The 24,683-nt window shown below is 38.2% G+C and overlaps 1 protein-coding gene across 1 annotated transcript in view; it reads right to left on the bottom strand.

Annotated features, from left to right (window-relative positions):
- Positions 1 to 3,840: 3,840 nt before the first annotated feature.
- The window catches only part of paics (phosphoribosylaminoimidazole carboxylase, phosphoribosylaminoimidazole succinocarboxamide synthetase), a 38,776-nt gene continuing 17,933 nt past the window's right edge, over positions 3,841 to 24,683 (bottom strand). Inside the window, exons 7-17 of the mRNA XM_061977415.2 lie at positions 18,921 to 19,001; positions 17,598 to 17,795; positions 16,907 to 16,946; positions 16,623 to 16,820; positions 10,962 to 11,140; positions 8,037 to 8,216; positions 7,837 to 7,950; positions 7,638 to 7,721; positions 4,536 to 4,716; positions 4,316 to 4,474; positions 3,841 to 4,242 (exon numbers count right to left, since the gene is read on the bottom strand). Of these exons, the coding sequence (XP_061833399.2) occupies positions 4,076 to 4,242; positions 4,316 to 4,474; positions 4,536 to 4,716; positions 7,638 to 7,721; positions 7,837 to 7,950; positions 8,037 to 8,216; positions 10,962 to 11,140; positions 16,623 to 16,820; positions 16,907 to 16,946; positions 17,598 to 17,795; positions 18,921 to 19,001 (1,581 nt within the window). The 3' untranslated portion in view covers positions 3,841 to 4,075. The remainder of the gene's footprint in view (positions 4,243 to 4,315; positions 4,475 to 4,535; positions 4,717 to 7,637; positions 7,722 to 7,836; positions 7,951 to 8,036; positions 8,217 to 10,961; positions 11,141 to 16,622; positions 16,821 to 16,906; positions 16,947 to 17,597; positions 17,796 to 18,920; positions 19,002 to 24,683) is intronic.

The following is a 24,683-nucleotide window of genomic DNA, read 5'->3' as shown; positions in this document are numbered from 1 at the left end:
AGGTGAGGATGGGAACGTAGATCGACCGGTAAATTGAGAGCTTTGCCTTCCGGCTCAGCTCCTTCTTCACCACAACGGATCGATACAGCGTCCGCATTACTGAAGACGCCGCACCGATCCGCCTGTCGATCTCACGATCCACTCTTCCCTCACTCGTGAACAAGACTCCGAGGTACTTGAACTCCTCCACTTGGGGCAAGATCTCCTCCCCAACCCGGAGATGGCACTCCACCCTTTTCCGGGCGAGAACCATGAACTCGGATTTGGAGGTGCTTATTCCCATCCCAGTCGCTTCACACTCAGCTGCGAACCGATCCAGTGAGAGCTGAAGATCTTGGCCAGATGAAGCCATCAGGACCACATCATTTGCAAAAAGCAGAGACCTAATCCTGCAGCCACCAAACCGGATCCCCTCAACGCCTTGACTGCGCCGAGAAATTCTGTCCATAAAAGTTGTGAACAGAATCTGTGACAAAGGGCAACCTTGGCGGAGTCCAACCCTCACTGGAAACGTGTCCGACTTACTGCCGGCAATGCGGACCAAGCTCTGACACAGATTTTTATATATATATATATATATATATATATATATATACATATACCAAAGTGCAAAGCCATAGGCTCACACAAGTTCAGTAAATCATTTAAATTTGGAACAGAGCATCATCGTTTTCACAGCTTTTTGGTTGTTAGAGGTAGAGATTGTTTTAACGTAGAGTTCTAATTCTTTTTTAAAGGCACAACAAAAACAGGTCGGGTATTGAGAAACTTACATTTATGAATATAAAACTTAGCCAATAGTATAATGAGGTTGCAAAGGTTAAATTCCTTTTCAAATTGTTTTTCATACAGTGTAACTCCAAATAGCACATCATTAAAAAAATCATCAAAGGTCGTTTAAACCTTAAGAAAATAGGAAGGGTGACGCGTTATTATAGGACGCGAACTTTAGAAAATGGCAACTTTTCAAACCTTTGGCTCGAAACTATCGGAAGTGACTGCAAGGTTAAAAGACGTGTGCTCGGCTCACTGGTTCCCTCTAGAGGCAAAAATGGGCGCAACTGCAGCTGGATAGTAAATAATTGATTCATTTGTGGAAAAGTAGCTGCATTTTCCAGGTTATAAATTAGCTTACCTAAGCAGAAAAAACGCAAAATGAATCTTTTAAAATAAGTAAACATTAAATAGGCAAAATAATGCGTATATATCAAACAATGAATGTGCATTTTATTTATAATTTAAATTAATTCATGGCTCGTGGGTACCAGCAACTTGAGGGTTCCAGGTTCGATCCCCGCTTCCGCCATCCTAGTCACTGCCGTTGTGTCCTTGGGCAAGACACTTCACCCACCTGCTCCCGGTACCACCCACACTGGTTTAAATGTAACTTAAATAATGGATTTCACTATGTAAAGCGCTTTCAGTCACTAGAGAAACGCACTATATTCACTATGTGAATTTACACAAATATAAGTCATTATTTTTGTGGGAAGCCCTTTGTTTTGCCTGTGTATTGAAAAAAGCTGTACAGAATAAACTAATAATTTGAAAAAACAAAAAAAATAACATTGAATGCCCGTGATTCTCAGGCGGTACTGCATCAAAAAGCGACATCAGTGTGTAAAGGGTATCACCACATGGGCTCAGGAACACTTCAGAAAACCACCGTCAGTAACTACAGTTCGTCGCTACATCTGTAAGTACATTTTAAAACTTTACTATGCAAAGCGACAGCCATTTATCAACAACACCCAGAAACTCCGCCGGCTTCAAACAATGTATGTGCAACTTGAGGGTTGCAGGTTCGAGCTCCGCTTCCGCCATCCTAGTCACTGCCGTTGTGTTCTTGGGCAAGACACTTTACCCACCTGCTCCCAGTGCCACCCACACTGGTTTAAATGTAATTTAGACAAATGGTTTCACTATGTAAAGCGCTTTGAGTCAATAGAGAAAAGCGCTATATAATTCACTTCACTGTGAATTTACAAAAATATGAGTCACATCTTTTGTGTGAAGTCCTTTGTTTTGGCTATGTATCAATGCTGAACAAATTAAACTAAATGATTAAAAAAAAAAAAAAACACATTGCATGCCTGTGACCTTCGATCCTTCAGGCGGTACAGCATCAAAAAGCGACAGCAGTGTGTAAAGGATATCACCACATGGGCTCAGTAACTACAGTTCGTCGCCACATCTGTAGTTACAAATTAAAACTCTACTATGCAAAGCGAAAGCCATTTTCATCAACAACACCCAGAAACGCCGCCGGCTTCAAACAATGAATGTGCATTTTATTAATAATTTAAATTAATTCGTGGCTCGGTTGGTACAGCGGCTGTGCCGGCAACTTCAGGGTTGCAGGTTCGATCCCCACTTCCGCTAACCTTGTCATTGTGTCCTTGGGCAAGACACTTTACCCACCTGCTCCCAGTGCCACCCACACTGGTTTAAATGTAACTTAGATATTGGGTTTCACTATGTAAAGTGCTTTGAGTCACTAGAGAAAAGCGCTATATAAATATAATTCACTTCACTGTGAATTTACAAAAATATAAGTCACATCTTTTGTGTGAAGCCTTTTGTTTTGGCTATGTATGAAAAATGCTGTACAAATTAAACTAAATGATTTGAAAAAAACATTGAATGCCCGTGACCTTCGATCCTTCAGGCGGTACTGCATCAAAAAGCGACATCAGTGTGTAAAGGGTATCACCACATGGGCTCAGTAACACTTCAGAAAACCACTGTCAGTAACTACAGTTCGTCGCTACATCTGTAAGTACATTTTAAAACTTTACTATGCAAAGCGAAATCCATTTATCAACAACACCCAGAACCTCCGCCGGCTTCAAACAATGAATGTGCAAGATCGGTAGGTTGTGAGTTCAAACCCCGGCCGAGTCATACCAAAGACTATAAAAATGGGACCAATTACCTCCCTGCTTGGCACTCAGCATCAAGGGTTGGAATTGGGGGTTAAATCACCAAAAAATGATTCCCGGGCGTGGCCACTGCTGCTGCCCACTGCTCCCCTCACCTCCCAGGGGGTAAACAAGGGTGATGGGTCAAATGCAGAGAATAATTTCGCCACACCTAGTGTGTGTGTGACAATCATTGGTACTTTAACTTTATTTGTATTTATAATTTAAATTCATTTGTGGCTCGGTTGGTAGTGTCTGTGCAAACAACTTGAGGGTTGCAGGTTCGATCCCCGCTTCTGCTATCCTAGTCACTGCCTTTGTGTCCTTGGGCAAGACACTTTACCCACCTGCTCTCAGTGCCCACCCACACTGGTTTAAATTTAACTTAGATAATGGATTTCACTATGTAAAGCGCTTTGAGTCATTAGAGAAAAGCGCTATATAAATATAATTCACTTCACTATTTGAATTTAAAAAAATAAGTAAAATGTTTTGTTTTGCCTGTATGAAAAATGCTGTATAAATTAAACTAAATTTGAAAATATATATATACAGTATTATTTTAATCCACAAAACATTTTCAATATTTGTCATTACTCGGATCCAATCCAGTCTTAAAAAAGATCTACTGAAATTTGGCTACAATAATAAAACATTTGTTTTAAACAAAAGGAATGTACTATACTATCAAGTAAAACATTAAATTACAAAAAATGTAATGAATATTTTCAATAATTTTTTTTTTTAAACTTCCTATAATCACTCATTTCAGCTGACAGCTGAATAAATACATATTCACAAATAAATATTCTCTGTATACCACAAAACAAAAACTAACTTTTTTTTTATACTGGGAATTTTAGAAAAATATGACTTATTAATGGCATTTATTTGTGAAATTTTACAAAAATATGACTTGTATTCATGGTATTTATTTGTGAAATTAATTTCCAAATACAGGGAAAACTACTTGCTTCATGTTGAATCATTTCTCCATCAGCGCACATAAAATGTCATCAAAACAAAGCAGACTAAGTTTGTTAGAAAGTTTATCAAATTGATTTGAATGGAATGATTAGTTTGTGACGCAGGTACAGATTGATGTTTGGAGGGTGATGAAGAGCACAAGCAGGCCCGCTGAGGTGGCGGTCAGCTCAGATGCTGCAGGCCTGAAGCTTCTTGTCGGCCACCTTGAGGGCCACCCAGGTGTTGAGCATGGAGGCCCTCAGCTTGCACCACACCAGGTGGTTGGTCAGCCCGAAGACCTGAGCTGCAAACTGAGCCGCCGCCTCTGGGGAGAGGATGGTGGGACAGCCCAGACCTGCGGCAGGACGGCAAAGAGAGGTTCGCTGATGCTCATCCAGATTTAACACGCGAGGCGAAGAGGAACTCACCGCTCGGCATTCGGAGGGAGGACCAAACATCTTGGGAGCCCCAGTCGGGCGTCAGAGGCGGGCAGTTGATGACGGGGTATGCCGTGTTTCCGGACATCACGGGCCCGAGGCCGTTGCTTCTACCGGCCACCGCCACAAACACGGTCGGAACGCCGTCTCCTGAGGGTTAGATCCGGCCGTGACGTCACGAGAGCTACTTCCTGTTACGACAACCACTCACCTTCGTATTCAGCTTTAATGCGCAGAGTCTCATCCGGGCCTTTGTGAGCCGAGGTGACTCTCAGTACGCAGGGAACGCCGTAGGAGCCACACGCCTTCTTGATCTTCTCGCAGTGGGCCAGGTCTGAGGTGGAGCCCATCAGGACCACCACTCTGCCCCCGGCCTGGGACTCCAGCAGCAGCTAGGGGGCGCAATGTAGTCCGTTATGATTGGGGGGAGGGGGGGGGCATGCCTCCATCTTGTCAACATCTAAGCGCAATGGCTGTCAAGCACATTCTTAAACTGGGGGCACTACAATCACTTAATGGCAAGACCATTTTAATAATAATAATAATAATACATTTTATTTGTAAAAAGCACTTTACATTGAGTAAACAACCTCAAAGTGCTACAGTGTATTAAAAATTAAAAAAATAAAAAGATAATAAAAAATACAAAATAGAACAGCCAAATAGTTAAAACTAGTATGCATTTATCTAAAAAAAAAAAGAAAAAAAAGGCTTTTTTTAAAAAAAGAAGGATTTTTAAGCCTTTTCTAAAAGCATCCACAGTCTGTGGTGCCCTCAGGTGGTCAGGGAGAGCGTTCCAAAGACTGGGAGCGGCGGAGCAGATTTTAAGTTTTAAGTTATATTATCCAAATAAAAAAAATATAAAAATGTAAGAAAAAAGGAGCCAAAAGCTTAAATGTTGATATTACTACTAATACACTGTCACTTATAAACACAAGTCTTTAAATGTTATAAATGTTTACAAATCAAAACCTATCCAAATGGCCCCAGCAAGCTCTGACTCAGTAGGCAACCTTTGGTGGAAAAAGTTTGGACACCCCTGATTTAAGCCAATCAGAAACCTGAAGAAAGCTATAGTAACAAAATACAAGGTGATAGACGACCACAGTGCATTCAACAGGGCATCCTTCGGTTGCTTTTATGATAGGTTCCTGCACAATACATCGCTGTACAATTAAAACCTCCCTTTCTGATCAAGTTTTTGTATTGGCCAAAATGTTGTATAAATAGTATAATAGTAATTTAATATGAATATTACCAAATCACAGTTGTTGGGGTATTTTGCATGACAAAGTGCATGTAAAATGTCAATTAACAAATGACAGGGCGCTTCGTATGAAATTTTACAGCAGATTACAGTATACAACGGCAAATTACCCCACATAGTCTCATTGGCTCCTGTGGTGTAAAGCCTTAGTACTTATTTGGTAAGGTGGGGGTGCTGGGTTCAAATCCCGGTCAGAGTAGATTGGGAAATACTCAGTCTGTCATTATTGGCGAAAAGATTGTCCCGAATCCTTTAAGTGGGATAATTAGGGTGCTGGTAGTCTTCTTCCCTTGACAAATCCAAAAATAATACTGTAGCTTTTACTACTTTGTTGGCGAGAAAACTCATTGTGTTCAATTGGAAGGCAACGGCGCCACCCTGCCAGATCAGAGATGTTCTTTATTTCCTCAAACTGGGAAATATTAGGCTGACATTGAATGGCTGTTCTCCAACATTTCAAGAAGTGTGGGATGTTTTCCTTAAATATGTAAAGAAACTGATCTTCTATTTTACCCCGACTAAAATGCAAACACACCTATTCCTGATTGCTTATTCATTGTAATCATCTTTTCTTCTCTATCTTTGTTGTTGTTATTATTGTTGTTGTTGTTTTTATCCAATTTGAATTTATTGTTTTGATTTTGTACGGTGTCCTTGAGTGCCCAGAAAGGCGCCTTATAAATAAAATGTATTATTATTATTATGTCCATAGATAAACTTTTTGTTATTTGCCCTGTGTGCAGTCGTCTGTGGCTTTATGTCAATTTGACTGATGTATTTGTTGCTGTAATTTTGGTTTATTTACCCGGTAATTGTTGTTTTTTTCATTTGTATTCACCTATTTTTTGTTTATTTACCCCTATTTTATTTTTTTATTTTATTTTGTGGGTGTTTTGTTAAAAAAAGAAAAAAAAAAGTGTTTGATCATATTTGTGTAGCATACAACTGCCTTGGAAACTCAAACAAATGTTATAAAAAAAAATTTTTTTTAATTATTTGGAAAAGTTTAGTTTTTTGCTTTACTTCCCATTAGTTCGTTTTAGTACAACACTTGCATCAAATGAAATTAATGTTTGATTTGAAAAAAAAAGCATAAAAGACAAGAAGAAAAAAAAAAAAAAAAAAAAAGATTTGGAAAAGTTTAGTTTTTTGCACAAAAATATAATTTCCCATTAATTCGTTTTAGTACAACACTTGCATCAAATGAAAGTAATGTTTTCTTAAAAAAAAGCATAAGACAAAAAAATGTATAAAAGATTTGGAAAAGTTTAGTTTTTTACACTAAAAAAGAACAATTTCCCATTAAACACTTACATCAAATTAAATTAATGTTTGATTAAAAAAAGCATAAGACAACAACAAAAATAAAAGAATAGATTTGGAAAAGTTTAGTTTTTTACACTAAAAAAGAACAATTTCCCATTAAACATTTACATCAAATTAAATTAATGTTTGATTAAAAAAAGCATAAGACATCTACAAAAATAAAAGAATAGATTTGGAAAAGTTTATTTTTTTACACTGAAAAAGAACAATTTCCCATTAAACACATCAAATTAAATTAATGTTTGATTAAAAAAAGTATAAGACAACAAAAATAAATGAATAGATTTGGAAAAGTTTAGTTTTTTGTACTAAAAAAAATAATTTCCCATTAATTTGTTTTAGTACACTTGCATCAAATGAAATTAATGTTGGATTACAAAAAGCATAAAAGACAAATAGAGTAAACAAAAAAATAATGGTAATAGACCCCAATTGAGCATGGGGCGGACCTGATTACAAAGGCATCTTTTAATGTTAAAATTGTTATTTTCTACTAAAATAAATTCAATTTTGATCAAAAAAGTATAAAAAACTGTTTAATATAAATATAAAAAAGTTTTGAAGTATTTTGCTTCCAAATAATATTCTGCTTAGGGCCCCAATTTACTGATCCATGCTAACATAGAGCAGATTTTTTTTTTTTTTTTTTTTTTAAGTGCAAACAAAAGACTAAAAGTCTCCTGATAAGCGGAGTATGAGGATAAAAAGGATAAAGCGCACCTTGACCCTTTCGGAAACCCACTCAAAGTTCCTCTTGACCATCTGCATCGCCTCTGGTGTGACCTCCTTGAGGTCCCGATACACCTGGAAAGAAGAAGAGCAAAGTCCTCACGTCGTCTCATTTAAAAATAAAAATAAAATAAAAAAAAATCACTGGCATAGATTTACTGTATTTGTTTAAAAAAGCAGCAAAGCTGACCTGCTTATCTTTTTGCTGGCTTCTATCTCCAGCAGGCCACAGTCTCCACGAGTCATTGTCGATCACATCAGCCAGAACGATCTCCTGGGTCTTCACGTTCACGCCAAACTCAATCTGGGGCCGAACAAAAAGAGCGACTAAATATACAGCGGCCATCTTAAGGCTTTACCAGCAGGGGACGACAAGCATCTCACACCCACCTTCATGTCCACCAGAGTGCAGTTCTGAGTGGCCCACGACTTCTCCAGGATCTCAAAGATGGCCACCGTGCTGCGGTTCATCACGTCCACCTCACACTTGCCGATGGTAAGGCCGCCCAGGAGGAATTTGGCCTCCAGGATCTGCTCCTCCGACCACTGGGGGTCGTTGTTGGCGTCGTCCTGGAGCACAAAAGCGGATGGTTGCAATTTGGTTTTTGCACAGCTGTAAAATGCTAAAGCTACGCATTGTGTTTGTCTTTAAATAAATGGGTTTATTATCAAAAAAAAAAGTCAGTTTTTTTCTTTATCTAAAGACACAGCATCATTTTTACACATTGGTCCATCTGTGGCGGACACCTCCTTGCATTGAAGACATAATATAATATGTAATAAAATATGTAATTTATTTATTTAGACTTAAAAAAAATAAAAACTCATATGTACTGATGAGTACCTTTGACATTTGAATCGATATCAATTGACGATATTGGTCATAATGTGTGTGTTTAATAATAAAGTATTTTTATTATTTTTTTGAACAATAAAAACAAACTGTTCAGTTGTTGGATCTTGTATTCTTACACTTCTGAGTCTCATTTGCAAGTATTACACAGTAGAAAGATTCACACCAATAACAAAAAAAAAAAAAAAAAAAAAAAAAAAAAATTATATATATATATATATATATATATATATATATACCGTATTTTCCGCACTATTAGCCGCACCTAAAAACCACAAATTTACTCAAAAGCTGACAGTGCGGCTTTTAACCCGGTGCGCTTTATATATGGATTAATATTAAGATTCATTTTCATAAAGTTTCGGTCTCGCAACTACGGTAAACAGCCGCCATCTTTTTTCCCCGTAGAAGAGGAAGTGCTTCTTCTTCTACGCAAGCAACCGCCAAGGTAAGCACCCGCCCCCATAGAACAGGAAGCGCTTCTTCTTCTACTGTAAGCAACCACCCGCCCGCGTAGAAGAAGAAAAAGCGCGCGGATATTACCGTACGTTTCATTTCCTTTGTGTGTTTACATCTGTAAAGACCACAAAATGGCTCCTACTAAGCGACAGGGATCCGGTTCATGAAAAGACGCAATCTCTCCATCCGCACACGGATTACTATTTCACAGCAACTGCCTAAAGACTTTCAAGAAAAGCTGGCTACTTTCCGTGCATATTGTAAAAACAAGATAGCTGAAAAAAAGATCCGGCCAGAGAACATTATCAACATGGACGAGGTTCCACTGACTTTTGATATTCCTGTGAACCGCACTGTGGACACAACGGGAGCACGTACGGTGAATATTCGCACCACAGGGAATGAGAAGTCATCCTTCACTGTGGTTCTAGCTTGCCATGCTAATGGCCAGAAACTTCCACCCATGGTGATATTCAAAAGGAAGACCTTGCCAAAAGAGACCTTTCCAGCCGGCGTCATCATAAAAGCTAACACGAAGGGATGGATGAAGAAAAGATGAGCGAGTGGTTAAGGTAAGTTTAAGTTTACGCGAAGAGGCCGGGTGGCTTTTTTCACGCAGCTCCGTCCATGTTGATATACGATTCCATGCGCGCCCACATCACGCTGGTTTTAATATATTATTAAAGTTTGACTGACCTATTTGACTGTTTTTTTGACATTCCTTTAGCGCAGTTAGATGCGGCTTACAACACGGGGCGGCTTATAGGTGGACAAAGTTTTGAAATATGCCGTTCATTGAAGGCGCGGCTTATAACCCAGGGCGCCTTATGGTGCGGAAAATACGGTATATGTAGTTCTTTTAAATAGAACTCAACTACGTAGTACAAAAAGGGAATGAATGAATGAGTATATGTATATATATATATATATATATATATATATATATATATATATATATATATATATATATATATATATATATATATATATATATATATATATATATACGGTATATATATATATATATATATATATATATATATATATATATATATATATATATATTTTCCCTTTTTGTACTATGTAGTTGAGTTCTATTTAAAAGAATAACACCTTTAAAGGAAATCAGGAAACTGATAAATCAAGTTAGATCATTGATAAATACTAAACTAATGTTTCAAAAATAGTGTTCTACAGCTCTACATCTCAGTTTTTTAAATGTTTTATTTTCTTTCCTTTGATGCGCTTGAAAGAGCACATCAGAGCACAGTAGCTCCTTTGACTTCCTTCATTTTACTTTATTTCTGGTATTATTCTCGACTTTTCTTGTTTTGTTTTTTATCACTTATCTTTTTAGTTTGTCTAAGTCTTAAAAAAAATTCAAAAAAAATAAACAATTCAAAAAGGAACAATTTCCCTTGTGGATCAATAAAGTTTGTCTAAAGTTGATTTTAAATGAGTTGATATCCGGTAATACTGACGGAATTTTGGTCTTTGTCAACGAAAAAGAGGTGCACAATTTTTTTTTTTTTTTTTTTTTAAAAGTCACATCCAGATCACGATTTTTATTTATTACAAGTATAACATTATAAAATAAAAATTAAATTTAAAAAATCTATTATAAAAAAAGAAAAAAAAAAAGATTTTTTTTTTTTTTTAATAATAAGAATCAATTATAAAAAGTTTTTAGGCTATCCCCATGCAACCAGAAGAAGCTTTGCTAACCTGCTACCTTTTTTGAAAACGTTTTGTTATAATTACCAAATAAAACATTGCAAGAATCCTGCTGAATCGATTCTGAATCAAATTGTCACCCCAGGAATCGAATAGTTAGGTGCCCAAATATTCCCACCTTTAGTATTAAAGTACCGTGTTCGGTACCCATCCTTACACGTGTCATAGCCAATTATACTAACTAGATGATGTCATCTGCATGAGAGACACCACTGCTAACCACAGCTCCACTTTATCTTCATGTGAACACGGTGTTGCAGGACACTCACTTTGAAGAACATCTCCATCTTGAGGGGCGAGAAGCGGTACCCCTCCTTCACGCCAGGGTTCCTCTTCAGGAACGACCCGGTGGCCACTCGCCGGCACACCCACTCGATAGGGATCATCTCGCAGTGGGCGGCGATGAACGCCGTGTCGGAGTGCTGCTTCACAAAGGCCGTCTTGATGCCTGCGGGGTTGGGAAAGACGTGTTAAAAAGGAAAAAGGCAAGTGAGGTCGTCACGTTCGGTCTAATTAGACGAGTCAGGAGTCACAAGCTGGTGTTTAACACCACTTTGTGGGTCTCATGGTCCACTCATGAGCAGCAGATGGGTCACAGTTAGACAATTAATTGAACACAACGCTAATGTTGCTGCACATGACAGCATTATGCTGGCGTACTTCTCAGACATGCACGTGTTTAAATCAATTAATTTCGTTATCTTAAATTTTTTTTTTACTGCAATAGTTCAGTTAGATCAGGGTGTTCAAAGTGCGGCCCGGGGGCCATTTGCCGCCCCCAGCTAAATGTTTAACGACACATTCTAAAAACACTATTAAAAAAATGCAAAAAGTGCAATAAAAGAGCAAACAGGTGAAATGTAACGAAATGCTATGAATTATTGACCAATTCAAGGCTCCATTTACTTCACATCAAATATTCCTCTTTGAAATATTTTTGGGGAAAAATATTGCATATTTTGTGCATTTGCCATATAAAAATCTAAGTTTTCTTTGAGAAACAGGGCATAAAAACACACCAAAAATAAACCCATAAAAAATGAATTCTTATAATCGACAGATAGAACTGAAGTTGATCTGGAGGCTTAAGTTTTGAAAGTAAAAAAAAATAAAATAAATGTAGGATTTATTTTCAACACTTATGAGTGGGGCCACTGTCATTCAAAAGCAAACAAAGATAGATTAAAGTCTAATGTTATGAATTATTGACCAATTCAAGGCTTCTTTTACTTCACATCAAATATTCTTCTTTTAAATATTTTTTTAAAAATTGCATATTTTGTGTGTTTGCCATATAAAAAACTAAGTTTTCTTTGAGAAACAGGGCATAAAAACACACCATAAATAAACCCATAAAAAATAAATTGTTATAATCGACGGGAAGATCTGAAGTTGATCTGGGGACTAAAAGTTTTTGAAAGTAAAAAATAAATAAATAAATGTATGACTTATTTTCAACACTTATGAGTGGGGCCCTTTTGGGTCCCCAAGAATTATAGTGTGTTTTTTTTATTTTTATAAAACTGTCCTTCAAAAACAAAGATAAATTAAAGTTATGATGTTATGAATTATTGACCAATTCAAGGATCCATTTACTTCACATCAAATATTCCTCTTTGAAATATTTTTGGGTAAAAATATTGCATATTTTGTGTGTTTGCCATATTAAAAAAATGTTTCCTTTGAGAAACAGGGCATAAAACACACCAAAAATAAACCCATACAAAATGAATTATTCTAATCGACGGATGGATCTGAAGTTGATCTAGAAGCTTAAGTTTTGAAAGTAAAAAAAATAAAAATTAAAAATAAAAATAAATAAATGTAGGACTTATTTTCAACACTTATGAGTGGGGCCCTTTAGAGTCACCAATAATTTTAGTGGGGGGTTTTAAACTGTCATTAAAAAACAAACAAGGATAAATTAAAGTCAATGATATTATGAATTATTGACCAATTGAAGGCTCCATTTACATCACATCAACTATTCCTCTTTTAAATATTTTTTGGGAAAAATATTGCATATTTTGTGTGTTTGCCATATAAAAAAAACTAAGTTTTCTTTGAGAAACAGGGCATAAAAACACCATAAATAGACCCATAAAATATAAATTATTCTAATCGACGGATAGATCTGAAGTTGACTTAAGTTTTTAAAGTAAAAAATAATAATTAAAATGTATGGCTTATTTTCAACACTTTTATGAGTGGGACCCCTTTGGGTGTCCAATCATTTTAGTTTTTTTTTAGTTTTTTTTTAACTGTCATTTAAAAACAAACAAAAGATAAATTAAAGTCAATGATGTTATGAATTATTCACCTATTTAAGGCTCCATTTACTTCACATCAAAGATTCCACTTTGACATTTTTTGGAGGGAAATATTGCACATTGTGATTTTGCACTAAAAATGGCATAAATAATATTAAAAAAATACCTTTATATAGACAGACTTAAAGTTGATCTAGACTTTTAAGCATTGAATAAAAAAAATATATACTTATTTTTTTGACTGAGACCCTTTCAGGTCCCCAGGGACCAAACTTGTATTAGATTTTAAAATGAAAAATATCAAAATGGCCCTCGCATGCTTTGATTTTTAAATGTTTAACGGCCCGCGGCATATTCTAAAAGCGCTATTAAAAAAAACACATAAAAAGTGGACTAAAAGAGCCAACAGGTGAAATGTAACGAGGAAAATGTTATGAATTATTGACCAATTCCAAGCTCCATTTACTTCACATCAAATATTCCTTTTTGAAATATTTTTTGGGGAAAATATTGCATATTTTGTGTGTTTGCCATGTAAAAAAAAAACAAAGTTTTCTTTGAGAAACAGGGCATAAAACACACCAAAAATAAAACCCATAAAAAATAAAATCTTATAATCGACGGACAGATCAGGAGACTTGTTATGAAAATTTAAAAAAAAATACAATAAGATGTATGACTTATTTTCAACACTTGTGAGTGGGGCCCTTTTGGGTCCCAATAATGTTAGTCGTAAAATATATTTTAAAAATACCTTTATATAAAACAGACTTGAAGTTGATCTAGACTAGGGGTCGGCAACCTTTACCACCCAAAGAGCCATTTTGACCAGTTTCACAAAATAAAGAAAACAATGGGAGCCACAAAACTCTTTTGAAATTTAAAATGAAATAACACTGCATACAAAGTTTTTTTTTTGCTTTGTGCTATGTATAAACCAGGGGTCTCAGACACGCACCTTAATATGAAAATTTTATGTTAGTGCGGCCTGCGAGTTTTATATGAATGCCGCTTGACGGCATCACACTTGCCAACCCTCCCAATTTTTCCAGGAGACTCCCGAATTTCAGAGCAACTATTCTCTCAAATGTCTGCTGATTTTCACCCAAACATCTATAATAAGGGCATGCTATGATGGCACTGTCTTTAGCGCCCTCTACAACCGGTACAAACAGCTTGCCAGCCCAGTCACATGTTGTATGCAGCTTCTGCAGACACAGACACAACCGTGCGTTGGTTGAGGTGGGCGGGGCGGGGTTTGGTGGTAGCGGGGGTGTATAATGTAGCCCGGAAGTGTTAGGAATGCATGAGCTTCTGGGTATTTGTTCTGTTGTGTTACAGTGCGGATGTTCTCCCGAAATGTGTTTGTCATTCTTGTTTGGTGTGGGTTCCCAGTGTGGCGCATATTAGTAAGAGTGTTAAAGTTGTTTATATCACAACCCTCAGTGTAACCTGTATGGCTGTTGACCAAGTATGCCTTGCAGTCACTCACGTGTGTAAGCAGAGGCCGCATACCACAAGTGTCCGGGCCGGCACGCAGATAGCATGGTGTTAAAGTGGACGCGACGACATGTGCCCTCAATATTGTTGTCCGGGTGAAAATCTGAGAATGTTTGCCCCGGGAGAGGCACTGAAATCCGGAAACCTCCCGGAATAATCGGGGGGGTCGGCAAGTATGCAGCTGAGCCGCATCAGAGTGATCGAAGAGCCGCATGTGGCTCCGGAGCCGCGGGTTGCCGATCCCTGATCTAGACTTAAGCGTTGAGTTAAAAAAACAAAAACAAAAAAACATTTATTTTAATTTTTATGATTGAGACCCTTTTGGGTCTCCAGGGACCAAACTTGTATTGGATTTGAAAATGAAAAGTATCAAAATGGCCCTCGCAACCTTTGATTTTTCAGTGTGTGGCCCTCAATGAAAAAAGTTTGGACAGCCTCGGTTCGATAATAAATCCACTAGTGCAGTGACTCTCAAAGCGTGGCATGTGGGCTCTATCTTGTGATATGCCAAAGAATCAATTAAATATTCACACACAGTGAATCTGTGTGTAAAGTGACCGTGGCCAAAATCATCAAATGCACTTGTTTAAAAAAAAACAACCTCTGCCTTGTTTTTAAAGAATACTTAGGCCTAGGGATGGATGATACTCTAAACCAATTTTCCCGGTTGTTCGATAAGAAAAGAACCGAGTCCTCGGACTCGAATCCCTTTTTGAGAACTGGTACCCGTTATAGAGACCACTATAGTAAAGAAAAAGAGTTGGTTCTGTATTCGAATCCCTGGGAACGAATACAGAACCGACCAGAAATGCCCCATGGGACATCACAAGAAATGACGTCACGTAGCTCAGTCATTAGGCGCAGATAGGGAAAGCAGGAAAAACAATGGACCGGAAAAAGCGCTCCAAGGTGTATTAAAGTTCAAAACAAAAAGGTATAATCCAATGAATAACTTTACTGAGAGGTTTGAGCAGGGTACCAACACATGACCAACACTTTTACGACCAACCGGAAACATAGCAACCAGGCTAGCAACGCACCTCCTTTACGGCAGCTGTCGCAACGTTCTTAAAGCAACCGCAGCACATACATATATATATATACACACACAACATATATGACATGATTTCCCTTTTTTAACTTTTGTTTTTCTTTCCTTGTAAACAAAACAAAATCACACTGTATATGTGTTGTCTGTCTGTCTATAAATAATGCAGACGAGGCGTGTTGGCTGAGTTCTTGACGTTTACTTTCACAGCGTGCTCATAACCTCATTCTTAGCTGCCGGTTGGCGCCACGCAACAACACTTTTCTGGGCTACCGCGCATGCTCGTCACTCCCGTTGCATGCTGGGTAGTGTAGTTGTTATATTCCCTAGCTCATAACATCACATCTTTCCCCCTATAAAGAAATAATGTTAACTCAATAAAGTGTATTTCTTTTTTTAGCTTTAATAAAGTGCAAAAATGTCAAAGCATCATAACAAACAGTTGTGTCAAATAGCAGCAGAAGTGCACTTTTTGGAGAGCTGTATTATTTTCAGTTTTGTGCCCAAGGGACTGATTTTATTTAACACTATATTATTTATACACCTATAGTGATCACAGAGACAGGTTGTTTTTGTGTTACTGTACATATTTGTTTTTCTGAAAAATCCCACTTAATATACTTTTGGTAACAACAGTCAATATTTATTTATTTTATTTTTTTAGGGGGGGTAACAGTCAATATTTATTTATTTATTAGATTTTATTTTTTTCTTATATAATAAATGTGAACTTTTGTTAAACCAAATATTGTGTGTTTTTTTTTCCATATATAACAAACTATCTGGACTCGATAAGAGAATCGATAAGGAATCGGTTCGATAAGAGGATTCGATAATAGGCTCAAACTCGATAATTTCTTATCAAACATCATCCATACTTAGGCCTACACTACTGTATGTTAATGTTGGTCATTATGGTGGTACTTGGAGTTTTCTGAGTTGGTACTTGGTGATAAAAGTTTAAGAACCACTGCACCAGTACTCAAAATGAAACACTTCAAGAATGAATAATTGAGACAATTTCAATTAGAGTAATTACGCTAACCACAATAAATGTCGAGTTGTGCACTATGTCCATAAATATTAATATTGGCAGTAAAATGTGTGTTCACCAGCTTCCTGCAGCAACTTAAAGACGCAGCTCGTCGTCTTATTGGCGATGGCCGCTTTGCCCTCCATCTGGTCTTTCCTCGCAGCATTCCCGGCCGTGATCTGGTCTTTGGACTGCACCAGGACCAGTCCGGGCTGGTCCAGGATCTCAAAGATCTGCTTGGTCTTTCCCTCGTTCAGCTTCTTGCCGATGCTCAACTCTGGAAAACGGGTTGAATTGAACGCAGCATATTGACATGTTTTTTTTGTTTGTTTTTTTTAAATTCTAAAACATGCGCTACTGTACCTTGTTTGGGGGCCATGGTTCTCGTCGACGCGCCGTGGAACTGAAAGGACAGAAAAGTGCTAAAGTGGTTGTCGTTTCACGACTTTGTGAAGCAGGATGAGAACAAGAAGCGTGCGTAGCAGAAGCCGGAAGTAGAACGCTTCTTTTTTTACATGCTGGGGTAGCCAATCACAGCCTTTGAATGATCCTCTCGACCAATCAGAAGGGCGCAATGGTCGTGGGTGGGAAAGAAAACGCCCTGGTCTTAAAAAAAAAGTCTCTAAAAAATGAAGGGTTTTTAACACCAACTGTCACCATTTTTCTCCTTTTTGGGTAGACGACTGATAGAAAACAAAGCTCCCCCGCTTTTGATTCACTCCATTTAGGTGATTTTCTTACTAACTATCTCTCAAAAAGTCGCGTACACTTCCGATTAAAAAAAAAAAAAAAAAAAACACAAAAAAAAAGTAATGGCGCTGTTTTAAAAAAAAGTCGTGCTTTGTAAGGCCAGCGTTATGTGATTAACTATTTGTCTTGTTTGTGTGTTTTATTCGACAACTTTGTGTAGGAAACCAAAAAAAAAAAAGAAAGTGTTGTGACACGTGGTCCGAGCACGAGCGTTGACAACGAGCACGAGACGCCACGCTCCACCAGTTTTAGCCGGCTAGCGAGTTAGCCGACTAGCTCGCGAGTAGAGGTGACAGGCGGCTACAGAGAGGATGGAGTTCGAGGAGAACGGCATCGGCGAGGAGTGCGGGGTGTTCGGCTGCGTGGCGGCCGGAGAGTGGCCCACACAGCTGGAGGTGGCCCAGGTCCTGACTCTGGGGTTGGTGGCGCTGCAGCACAGGTACGTGAAGGCAGCATGGTAATCACTTCTAAGGCGCGTGTAGGAAGTTGCATCGTTTTTGTGCTATGAAACAATTTAACCAGATAACATCCTGACATCGAGTTATTTGGTGAATACATTTCCACATTAGAGTGTCACAACTGTTTTGCCAACATGTTGAAACTGATATCTGGCATTAAGGTGCAACAAGTTTGTGCCAATATTGTCCTGTGATGCGTTCAAGCGCCAAAGCGAGTATTTTACGAGCATTGGAATACAACTAAGGGATTTTACTCCACTCTTGACCGTTATTCCTATTTTTTATTTACATAATCAACAGCCATAGTTCCTAACTTTTTAATTTCACTAGGGGTGTCCAAAATGGAGCAAGTGGGCCATTTGCAGCCCGGAGCGAATTCTAGAAATAATTAAAGAACAAAAGAAAACAAAATAATTAAAGAACAAAACTAAAAAGTTGATAAAAGTGCAACAATATATATATATTATAAGGCACACTTAAAATCCTTTCATTTTCTCAAAAATCGACAGTGCGCCTTATAACCCGGTGCGCTTAATATACGGCATAATTCTGGTTGTACTTACCGACCTCGAAGCAATTGTATTTGGTACATGGTGTAATAAGTGTGACTAGTAGATGGCAGGAATAAAACTAAGGATTTTACTCCACTCTTGACCGTCATTCCTGTTTTTATTTTACATAATCAACAGCCATATTCCCTAACTTTTTATTTAGTGGGACGGCGTGGCACAGTGGAAGAGTGGCCGTGCGCAACCTGAGGGTCACTGGTTCAATCCCCACCTAGTACCAACCTCGTCATGTCCGTTGTGTCCTGAGCAAGACACTTCACCCTTGCTCCTGATGGCTGCTGGTTAGCGCCTTGCATGGCAGCTCCCGCCATCAGTGTGTGAATGTGTGTGTGAATGGGTAAATGTGTAAGTAGTGTCAAAGCGCTTTGAGTACCTTGAAGGTAGAAAAGCGCTATACAAGTACAACCCATTTATTTATTATGCAGTGCATAAGTTTGTGGCAATATAGTCTTGTGATGCGTTCAAGCGCCAAAGCAAATATTTTACGAGCATTAGAATAAAACTAGGGCAGCACGGTGGAAGAGGGGTTAGTGCATCTGCCTCACATTACGAAGGTCCTGAGTAGTCCTGGGTTCAATCCCGGGCTCGGGATCTTTCTGTGTGGAGTTTGCATGTCCTCCCCGTGACTGCGTGGGTTCCCTCCGGGTACTCCGGCTTCCTCCCACCTCCAAAGACATGCACCTGGGGATAGGTTGATTGGCAACACTAAAATTGGCCCTAGTGTGTGAATGTGAGTGTGAATGTTGTCTGTCTATCTGTGTTGGCCCTGTGATGAGGTGGCGACTTGTTCAGGGTGTACCCCGCCGTCCGCCCGATTGTAGCTGAGATAGGCTCCAGCGACCCCCGCGACCCCGAAGGGAATAAGCGGTAGAAAATGGATGGATGGATAGAATAAAACTAAGTATTTTACTCCACTATTGACCGTCATTCCTGTTTTTATTTTACATAATCAACAGCCATATTTCCTATTTTTTTATTTAGTGCATAAGTTTGTGGTAATATAGTCTTGTGATGCGTTCAAGCGCCAAAGCGAGTATTTTACGAGCATTGGAATACAACGAAGGGATTTTACTCCACTCTTGACCGTTATTCCTATTTTTATTTTACATAATCAACAGCCATATTTCCCAACTTTTTAATTTCACTAGGGGTGTCCAAAGTGCAGCAAGTGGGCCATTTGCAGCCTGGAGCGAATTCTAGAAATAATTAAAGAACAAAACAAAACAAAATAATTAAAGAACAAAACTAAAAAAAATAAAAACTTGATAAAAGTTCAACAATATATATATTATAAGGCACACTTAAAATCCTTTCATTTTCTCAAAAATCGACAGTGCGCCTTATAACCCGGTGCGCTTAATATACGGCATAATTCTGGTTGTGCTTACCGACCTCGAAGCAATTGTATTTAGTACATGGTGTAATGATAAGTGTGAACAGTGGCAGGAATAAAACTAAGGATTTTACTCCACTATTGACCGTCATTCCTGTTTTTATTTTACATAATCAACAGCCATATTTCCTAACTTTTTATGTAGTGCATAAGTTTGTGGTAATATAGTCTTGTGATGCGTTCAAGCGCCAAAGCGAGTATTTTACGAGCATCGGAATACAACTAAGGGATCTTATTCCACTCAAGACCGTCATTCCTGTTTTTATTTTACATCGTCAACAGCCATATTTCGTTTTTTTTTTTTTTACATTTCTCTAGGGGTGTCCAAAGTGCAGCAAGTGGGCCATTTCTAGAAAGCGAATTCTAGAAATAATTAAAGAACAAAACAAAACAAAATAATTAAAGTACAAAACTAAAAAAATAAAAAGTTGATAAAAGTGCAACTATATATATATTGTAAGACGCACTTAAAATCCTTTAATTTTCTCAAAAATCGACAGTGCGCCTTATAACCCGCTGCGCTTAATATACGGCATAATTCTGGTTGTGCTTACTGACCTCAAAGCAATTTTATTTAGTACATGGTGTAATGATAAGTGTGACCAGTGGCAGGAATAAAACTAAGGATTTTACTCCACTCTTGACCGTCATTCCTGTTTTTATTTTACATCATCAACAGCCATATTTCCTATCTTTTTATTTAGTGCATAAGTTTGTGGTAATATAGTCTTGTGATGCGTTCAAGTACCAAAGCAAATATTTTACGAGCATTGGAATAAAACTAAGGATTTTACTCCACTATTGAACGTCATTCCTGTTTTTATTTTACATAATCAACAGCCATATTTCCTAACTTTTTATTTAGTGCATACGTTTGTGGTAATATAGTCTTGTGATGCGTTCAAGCGCCAAAGCGAGTATTTTACGAGCATCGGAATACAACTAAGGGATCTTACTCCACTCAAGACCGTCATTCCTGTTTTTATTTTACATAATCAACAGCCATATTTCCTATTTTTTTAATTTCACTAGGGGTGTCCAAAGTGCAGCAAGTGGGCCATTTGCAGCCTGGAGCAAATTCTAGTAATAATTAAAGAACAAAACTAAAAGAAATAATAAAAGAACAAAACTAAAAGTTGATAAAAGTGCAACAATATTTAAAGTACCGTATTTTTCGGACTATAAGGCACACTTAAAATCCTTAAATGTTCTCAAAAAATCGACAGTGCGCCTTATAACCCAATGCGCCTTATGTACGGCATAATTCTGGTTGTGCTTACCGACCTCGAAGCAATTTTTTTTGGTACATGGTGTAATGATAAGTGTGACCAGTAGATGGCAGGAATAAAACTAAGGATTTTACTCCACTCTTGACCGTCATTCCTGTTTTTATTTTACATCATCAACAGCCATATTTCCTAACTTTTTATTTCACCAATGCCTTAGCTCGGGGTGTCATTTGTAGCCCGGAGCATATTCTAGAAATAATTAAAGAACAAAACTTAAATACATAATTAAAGAACAAAAGAAACCAAAACATAAGTTGATACAAGTGCAACAATATTTAAAGTACCGTATTTTCCGCACTATAAGGCGCACCTAAAAACCACAATTTTTCTCAAAAGCTGACAGTGCGCCTAATAACCCGGTGCGCTTTATTACGATTCATTTTCATAAAGTTTCGGTCTCGCAACTTCGGTAAACAGCCGCCATCTTTTTTCCCGGTAGAACAGGAAGCGCTTCTTCTTCTACGCAAGCAACCGCCAAGGAAAGCACCCGCCCCCATAGAACAGGAAGCGCTTCACCCGCCCCCGGAAGAAGAAGAAAAAACGCGCGGATATCACCGTACGTTTCATTTCCTGTTTACATCTGTAAAGACCACAAAATGGCTCCTACTAAACGATCCGGGTCATAAAAAGACGCAATCTCTCCATCCGCACACGGATTACTACCGTATTTCACAGCAACTGAACCGCACTGTGGAACGGGAGCACGTACGGTGAATATTCGCTCCACAGGGAATGAGAAGTCATCCTTCACTGTGGTTCTAGCTTGCCATGCTAACTTCCACTCATGGTGATATTCAAAAGGAAGACCTTGCCAAAAGAGACCTTTCCAGCCGGCGTCATCATAAAAGCTAACTCGAAGGGATGGATGGATGAAGAAAAGATGAGCGAGTGGTTAAGGGAAGTTTACGCGAAGCGGCCGGGTGGCTTTTTTCACGCTGCTCCGTCCATGTTGATATATGACTCTATGCGCGCCCACATCACAGATGGTGTCAAAAAACAAGTGAAGCACACAAATACAACACTCGCCGTCATTCCGGGTGGATTAACCAAAGAACTCCAACCGCTGGATATTGGTGTCAACAGGGCATTCAAATCACGACTGCGAACTGCGTGGGAAAAATGGATGACCGAAGGCGAACACACCTTCACTAAGACGGGCAGACAACGCCGGACAACATACGCCAACATCTGCCAGTGGATTGTAAATGCCTGGGCAGATATTTCTGTCACAACTGTGGTCCGAGCTTTCCGGAAGGCAGGATTCACAGAACTGCTGCACAACAACAGCGACACTGAATCCGATGATTTCGAAGAGACGGAGCCCGCCATTTTGGAAGCCACGCTAGCGCAACTTTTCAATTCGGACACCGAAGACGAAGAATTCGAAGGATTTACCGGTACGAATGAAGAATAACTTCAGAAAGTGAGCGCTATGTTTATTTTGTGTGTTGTGTGTTGTGACATTAACGTTCGAGCAACATTACCGGTATGTTGCTATTGCTCTACACCATTTTGAATTTTACTATGTTTGTGATTGCACATTTGTACATTTTGGGACAGAGTTGTTAGAACGCTGGTTTTCAATATATTATTAAAGTTTGACTGAACTATCTGACTGTTTTTTTGACATTCACTTTAGCGCAGCGTTTTTTTGACATTCACTTTAGCGCAGCGTAGGCGCGGCTTTTAGTCCGGGGCGGCTTATTGGTGGACAAAATTATGAAATATGTAATTCATAGAAGGTGCGGCTAATAATCCGGTGCGCCTTATAGTGCGGAAAATACGGTACTGTATTTTTCGAACTATAAGGCACACTTAGAATCCTTTCATTTTCTCCAAACTCGATAGTGCGCTTTATAACCCGGTGCGCCTAATGTACGGAATAATTCTGGTTGTGCTTACCGACCTCGAAGCAAAAATAATCATTTTGTAATTTTATATAGGGGAACATTTTTTAAATATTTGCATTACTTGTCATTTAAAAATAATTAGGTTATTGTATACTCTTGAGCAGGGGTCCCCAAACTTTTTGACTCGGGGGCCGCATTGGGCTGAAAAAATTTGGCCGGGGGCCAGGCTGTGTGTGTGTGTGTGTGTATGTATGTATGTATGTATGTATATATATATATATATATATATATATATATATATATATATATACATTGTCTTTATAATCCGTTTTTGTCATTTAACATCAATTAACATTGATGTTCATCAACATTTAACATTGTCACGTTATCGATGGGAAAATTCATTTTTAGACAATATGATTTACCAGAGCGGCTAGGGGACACTAAGAGTAACAAGCGGTAGAAAATGGATTAGAAAGGAAAGCTTAAAAAAAAAAAAAAACTTTTTTTAACTTGGGACTTCCTGTGGGCCGGATTTTGGATGCTGGGGGGCCCGATCCGGCCCGCGGGCCGTAGTTTGGGGACCCTTGCTCTTGAGTGTATTTATATATAATAAAATAGATGTATTAATTTGTACAACAATTGGTAAATAGGGATGTTCAGATTTGGAATTTACAGAATGCTGCCGATATCGATCATCCATGAGTAGGATCGGCCAGTACCAATACTGTTACAGGTCACAGGTAGTAAATGTAAACTTTTCCATTTAGTAATGGCGAGTTCTATTGACAGTTTAACAGTATCAACACAATATTTAACTATTTGATCATTCTATTTTGTTACATACAATTTTTTGATCAAAACAAAGCCAATAGTAGTTTTTACATTTGTTAAGTTATTGTATACCGTATTTTTCGGACTATAAGGCGCACTTAAAATCCTTTCATTTTGTCAAAAATCGACATTGCGCCAAAATATGGCATAATTCTAGTTGTGCTTACTGACCTTGAAGCAATTTTATTTGGTACATGTTGTAATAAGTGTGACCAGTAGATGGCAGTCACACATAAGAGATACGTGTAAACTGCAAGATGACGCCAGTAAACAACACCAAAACTTTAAATGTTCCATTGAGAATATAGAACATTACACACGGCGCTCAAAAATCTGTCAAAATGTTTTTAGTACAATTTCGGTAAGCTATGAAGCCGCACCGCTTGATGAATTCTCGGCGCATTAAACATACGAGTATTATTATGGTGTGTGTATAAGGACCGCAAAATGGCACCTATTAGCAGACATATCTGCCGTTTTGTTTCGAAATATTATGCAAGACCAACGTTTCTTACCTGCTGATGTGTATTTGGGATCTGTATAAATGCCCATTGATTCCCATTGTAGTCCGTGCTGACACCGTACTCATAAGCTTCTTCTTTTTCTCTATCTTCTTATGTGTCATTCATCTTCTGCTGTTGCCATTTCTAATATAAAGTAGCATAAAGTTCTTACTTATATCTGTCAGTGGATTAGCTATCAAAGCGCTAAAAACTGTAGTGGGTTTACATAATTCACCCACGGAACTTTAGTTGTTAGAGAGTTCCGGTCGGACGTTTTTTCACGGGACACATTTCCGGCGTTGATGTTGCATTATTGAGCCACGGATGAGAAGATGCTGCTCCGTTATTGATTGAAGTAAAGTCTGAATGTCATTAAAACAGTTAGCTCCATCTTTTGACACTTCTTCCACCCCCGTCCTTGCACGCTACACCGCTACAACAAAGATGACGGGGAGAAGACGCTGCCGAAGGTGAGCCACGTAAATAAAACCGCC

Source organism: Nerophis lumbriciformis, linkage group LG18 (assembly GCF_033978685.3).
Source record: "Nerophis lumbriciformis linkage group LG18, RoL_Nlum_v2.1, whole genome shotgun sequence".
NCBI lineage: Eukaryota > Metazoa > Chordata > Actinopteri > Syngnathiformes > Syngnathidae > Nerophis > Nerophis lumbriciformis.
The sequence above is the reverse complement of the archived record's forward strand: the minus strand, read 5'-3'. Positions and strand labels throughout refer to the sequence as shown.